At 40.0% G+C, this 6295-nt stretch overlaps 1 protein-coding gene across 1 annotated transcript in view; it reads left to right on the forward strand.

Moving 5' to 3' along the window:
- Nucleotides 1-897: 897 nt before the first annotated feature.
- Nucleotides 898-6295, forward strand: part of gata5 (GATA binding protein 5) — an 11942-nt gene continuing 6544 nt past the window's right edge. The window contains exons 1-3 of the mRNA XM_015039969.1: nt 898-1282; nt 2583-3203; nt 5889-6058. Of these exons, the coding sequence (XP_014895455.1) occupies nt 2717-3203; nt 5889-6058 (657 nt within the window). The 5' untranslated portion in view covers nt 898-1282; nt 2583-2716. The remainder of the gene's footprint in view (nt 1283-2582; nt 3204-5888; nt 6059-6295) is intronic.

Consider the following 6295-nt stretch of genomic DNA (forward strand, 5'->3'; position numbering starts at 1 on the left):
TTATTATTATCATTATTATTATTATTATTATTATTATTATTATTATTATTATTATTATTATTATTATTATTATTATTATACATCCTTAACTTGTTTTTCCCGATTAAATTACGGTTGGATTTTGTTCTGAAGATGTTAAATTGTAGACAAGCAGCTAATAATAATAATAATAATAATAATAATAATAATAATAATAATAATAATAATAATAATAGCAAGTAGTATTATGTTATTACTTATTAATAATAACCATTATTATTATTATTATTATTATTATTATTATTATTATTATTATTATTATTATTATTATTATTATTATCATTATTATTATTATTATTATTATTATTATTATTATTATTATTATTATTATTATTATTATTATTATTATAAAACAACATGTACAACATGTTATAGTTTTATATGCTTTAACCAGGTAATGTCATAAATGCCGTTTTGTCCTGTTATCCGCTCATATCTGTGTTATGCTGGATTGTTCTGCATGAGGTTAGTTGTTGTTCAGGCGTCTTATCGCTCTGTTTGGCCTGTTTGGCCCTTAAAGTGAACAAGTTCACAATTATAAAAGTAGAACTTTTACTTTCCAGCGATGGAGCCAACTTTCAATTTCACAAACCGGGCTCTGTTCTAGGTTTATAGTTCTGAGTCGGTTTGTAGAGGTTGAAGAAAATCCCTTTAACAAAATCCATAATTAAAAAATATTATCAGTCTTTAGAATGAAGTGCTTGAAAAGTTAACCCAGGACGCTGGTGAAAGCGGGGACCTTATTCGACGGCCATACTGCGGAGCTTTGGGCCCTCCGCTGCAGGGGTCCTCCCCCTCCACCTTTTCCTCTCCTCCCCACCTTGGCCTACCTCGGAGCGGCGGCTTGGGTCACGTGTTTCTTTTTTTTTCTCCCCCGTACAAATGTTCCAATAGGAGAGCGCGGAGGCGCACACACATATCAAAAATTATCAGCGGCAGCAGCTATCTGCAGATACACCGAGAGGAAGAGACGCGCTGCAGCGATCAGCGGATCCAAACAAGAACAAAAAAAAAAAAAAAAAAACCCCGCGAACAATCACCCAACAGGAGCAACTTCGGTTCCATCTTCTCCAACTTTTCTTTCTTTCTTTTTCTTTTTTTAACGCACAAACGCATAGAGCTGCGGAGAGGCTCCGTGTCTGTGTGGTGTGGTCAAGGCTTGCCCAGCTGAGCTCCTCTCTTAAGGCTGGGTCTCTGCTGAGGGGGGACCGGACCCGCTTTATCACCGGACCGACCTTATCTGGTGAGATAAAACTCCGAGAGGCCTAGGAACGGAGAGAAGCAGGAACCATTATCAACTTTTTTTTTTTTAATGCGATTTGAGTTTCTATTTATAGAAGAAAAAAATATATATCTGCAAAGGGGAGCGATAAATGTGGACCGATCTGCGATTCGGTTTCCGCTCGGGTCGGGATGTAATGAGGCCGGAGGATCTGGGCTCTATCTGCGCCTCTACAGATAGCAGCGACACTTAATGTCGTTTTGATCCGTTTCACGTCAAGCAAGGGCGATGAGAGTAAAATATGACTGATGCATATCGATGATTGTTGATCATTAATATTTCAATGCATCCTTTTTTTTTGAGCGCACCGAATAATCAAAAAAAAAAAAATCGAAGGCATGTGAGAAGTAATATCAGTATTTGGCCTGTTATTTATAGGCTATGTAATATCAAAATTTAACTTATTAATACATTATATTTTCAGTTGTAAAATTATGGAAAGAGTACAAAGAATATTTCTATATTTGAAATTTTAAACAAAACAAGAGAAATGTATACTTGCTTATGGACAATTTTCCATTTTTCCATTTTTAAGCAAAATTGTGCATGCACTATAAAAAGGAATTCTGAACACCCGTGAATGTTAGCCATTAAAATGTGATGTTCAATAATTATATTCATACAGCTTTAACATCTATCATTATATTTAATCCTTAACATTTCGGTCAGAATTGAACAGACCGAAATGTAATTTATTTTTATGGAGCGTTCAGCAGGACTCTGTCATTGGACCGGTGGTAGAGACATTTTCTGTTTTGTGGTGTTTATTCAAGTTTAATATCTTTAACTGAACCCGAGGCAGCAGAAGCAGCACATCTTGGAAGGGAAAAAGTTTTTATGTCACTTTCTTCAATATTTTACGACTTAATCACAAACCAATGTATTATTTTCAGTTTCTTTTTTAGCATGTTGGAAAACCATGTTACGGTCTTAATCGGTAGAATTTAATTTAATTGAGTAAGTGTAGCATTTTCAATTCGATTGTAATTCGATTGATTTATGTGCCTTTTAAAAGCCTTCTTAAATTTTACCCACATTACAGTACTGGTGACCAGTTTTGCGATAAAGTCAAACAGTTTTTCTTTTTTTCTTTCTTTTTTTTCTCTTTTTTTAGCATTGAATCAAAAAAAATCTTTCTTGAGCTTTTGGTGTCTCTGATGATCTGTTTTAGTAGAAGCCCTGTTTTAAATATGAATATGGTCGGTATTGGGTGCTTGTTAAGAATTAAAAATGTTTTTTTCTGGATGTTTTCTTTTGCCAGAGTGGGTTGGGAGAATCTGTGCAAGTTTGTTGAAGACAAAGTTTGTTCAAAAGGAAAGGAACGTTCTCCGGTTAGGGGACGGTCGGATCTTCATCTGTCTTCCTTCAATTCGTCTGAAGGCTAAAAGTTTCAGAATGTACCAAAGCCTGGCCCTGTCCTCCAACCAGTCCCCTTACCCCCATGACACCGGGAACTACATCCACCCCTCGGCCAGCTCTCCGGTGTACGTCCCCACCACCAGGGTCCCGGCCATGCTGCCCACCCTGCCCTACCTGCAGACCTGCGAGTCGACCCACCAGTCCCACGGCCTGGCCGGGCACCACGGCTGGGCCCAGAGCGCCGCGGACGGCTCCTCCTTCGCCCCCAGCAGCCCTCACCCTCCGCACGGCTTCTCCTACTCGCACAGCCCGCCGGTCAGCACCAACCCCGGGCGGGACGGCGGCTACCAGAGCCAATACGGAGGGGCGCTGGTGCGCTCCGTGGGGGGGTCCTACTCCAGCCCGTACGCTTACATGAGCCCGGAGATGGCCACGTCCTCCTGGACGCCGGGGCCCTTCGAGAGCGGGGTGATCAGTCTGCAGGGTCGGCAGGGAGCTCTGGGAGGACGGAGGTCCAGTCTGGGTGAGTGTCGAACCGAATCTGAGTCAAATTATGTTCTGGAAGTTTAAAGGAGTTACATCGAGTCTAGTTTGTAAAGATTTTAATTTCATTCTGTTTAACTCTGGGGGCGGGGGGGAGGGGGGGGTTATTGTTTTAGTTCGAATTTACCTTTGAACCTTGAATCCAACTTTTTTTTCCCCTCCATCTCAATGCTATACGAAGCTTCTGTTAACTACACGAGCGACTGTCTCTTTAAGAATGCTCTTATCAGGCCTCGCCGGGACCGGGTTATTTATTACAGGAGGTGATGGAGAGCCCTGCGGCTGTATAACGCTTGTGTAATGCGCTCCGAGATTCAATCAGAGTCCCAGAAACAGTCCCAATCAGAGCGCCTTCACTGAACAATGCCTCGTCAGGTCGAGTCAATCCACATTCTCCAAAGCAGATGCTCTCCTAGCGCAATCAATTAAAGTGTTAATTTAATCCCAGAACCTCAGGAGGTTGGTTCAATACACACCAGTAAACACTGAGCTGCAGTTCTCACCTTGGTCCGCCTCATGCCTCTCCACCTTGCAGGTATCGGAGCGAGCGAAGGGTGGGGATTTGGGGGGAGGGGTCCCCTTGAGTTCAATCTCATTTTCCTCTCTGGTTAATTAAAGAGCAGCTAAGGGCATGTTTATTCTGGGAACATTATCACCTCTCAGAATGAGATGGATATAATCCAAAAGATTAAAGTGGCAGAATGTTAAGATGCTGCAAATTGATTTCAAAATTTCAAACGCTGGGCAAAGTGGACTGGTTTGAGTTTCTCTTTCTGTGGTGATTCCTTTATATTGTAGGTTGATTATCTGTTTTATTATTATTATTATTATTATTATTATTATTATTATTATTTATTTATTTAGTGTTATTTATTTAACACTGTAATTTCATGAAGCACAGACACATGCAACTTAAAAATAAAACATGTTTCATTTTCAAGGAAGATAACCTGATACATTCCTTACAGTTTTCATACTGGTAGCTTAAACTATTAGAATCTCTCCAATCCAAAAAAGAGCTGGCAACTTTTTTATTTTTTTTATTTATTTATTTTTTGACAGAATTTATTTGATGCCGTTTGAGTTTGACTTATTGTTAAGATCGCTCTGCTCATGTGGTTTGTCCTCTGTGTTACAAAGAAACAACAGGAACACAAAAGGCTTTAGTCAGGATAAAGCAGTAAAACTGTCATTTTTAAATGTGTTCACAGTTACGATGTGCCGCTTTGGCTAAATCTGCAGATCAGCGTTACCTTCAGCAGGCCTGTAGCATCGCTTAAAGCCCTGTGCTGTGTTTCTGTTTGTTTGGAATGAATATCATTTTAGGGTTCATACTCTTATTCCTCTTGTTAAAAATGCATTTTAATTTCAATCTACACGTTTTTTATTGAGAGAAAAGCAGATATTTTAGTTAATAAAATGAAATGCTTGTTTCCTTGTAGTTTTACAGTCATAAAATAATTATGTGCCTGAAAATAGGCGTTCAGGGAAAAAAAAAATACTGACAAAAAATTGGTACATATGTTGTTTAAGTTATAAGAACTTTGGAAAAATTTAAGAGACCACTGCCCTGAACCCCACTGAGAACCACTTGGTTTTCCCACCACATATTGATTTCTGAACTCTCCCTGAGTTAAAACATTAGTTTTGTTGTTTCTAAATGAATATGAACTTGTTTTCTTTGCATTATTTGAGGTCTGAAAGCACTGCATCTTTTTTTTTATGTTAATAGTTTCTCATTCTCTGGAAATAGATACTACATTTTTGCCTGGGATATCTTAGACATGTTGTTATAGAATAAAAGAACAATGTTCATTTAACTCAAACATATGCCTATAAAAAAGTAAAATCAGTGAAAATGATCACTTTAAGGGGTTTCTTAATTTTTTTCCAGAGCTGTATACATATATTTTATGTTTCTGATCCAGCTTTTTTTTAAGAAAAAAAAGGTTTCTGTGGCCTCCGTTCTCAGTGTTCTTACAGGGAAGAGACAGAGACGATCCATGGCTGAGAATCGAACCGGGTCGGCTGCACTGAGCAGCACCAGTCACCGTCACACAGCCCTGTTATTTAAGGCCCAATACATTACGAAACAGTCAGTCGTCATTATGTTTTCCATGCTAATTGAAATGCGTTGATACTCAATCCTCAGCGCATGCGCATGATGCCTCCCTCTCAACAACTTAACTGTGAACCAACTCCATCAGTTAAAGGGACGAGTAGAGATTCGGCCCAGCCCGGACTTAAAGCCCGCTCTATCTGCGGCTCGGAGAAGGAATTTGGCCGGCTAGAGGCCGGAGCCCGTCCTCTGTCAGAGCCGTGATGGATGATGGGGGAATCCTGGATCCTCCTGATAACCTTCCCCCCATCGCCCCCCCTCCCCCCCACACACACACCTTCACCCCCATTCTTCTGTCTCTCCCGACTCACTGGTTGAGCAGTTTGATCTCCGCATCACGCGGAGCGGAGGAGAAAGAACGTGGGGTTACATTCCTCCGCGGGTTATTTATCACGTACTGGCCTGGAACCGGTGACCCTGTACCGTCCACGATCTTATTTGTTTTCAATGTCGAACTTAGATGGGAATATTGTGATTTTATAACTGATCCAATGAGCATCAGGGAGCACTTTTGTTATCTGACGGATGTCTCCTTTCTTCCGTCAGAGCTGATGGACGACATGCCTACAGAGGGCAGAGAATGCGTGAACTGCGGCTCCGTGTCCACGCCGCTGTGGCGCAGAGACGGCACCGGTCACTACCTGTGCAACGCCTGCGGACTCTACCACAAGATGAACGGCATCAACAGGCCGCTAATTAAGCCCCAGAAACGGCTGGTAAGACTGACAGAAGGAACCGGTCCTAAAGGGGTCATTAAAAAAATTTACACTGGGAAGAATATCAAGAAGTGAATACAATTATTATGTTGTTGTTGATGTTTCTGAAAATAAATACCACCTCAGAGGGGGTGCATATAAAGAGGTGTGTATATATATATATATATATATATATATATATATATATATATATATATATATATATATATATATATATATATATATATATATATATAT

The sequence above is a fragment of the Poecilia latipinna genome, unplaced genomic scaffold, assembly GCF_001443285.1.
Source record: "Poecilia latipinna isolate Pla-1442-1.1 unplaced genomic scaffold, P_latipinna-1.0 Scaffold491, whole genome shotgun sequence".
Lineage (NCBI taxonomy): Eukaryota > Metazoa > Chordata > Actinopteri > Cyprinodontiformes > Poeciliidae > Poecilia > Poecilia latipinna.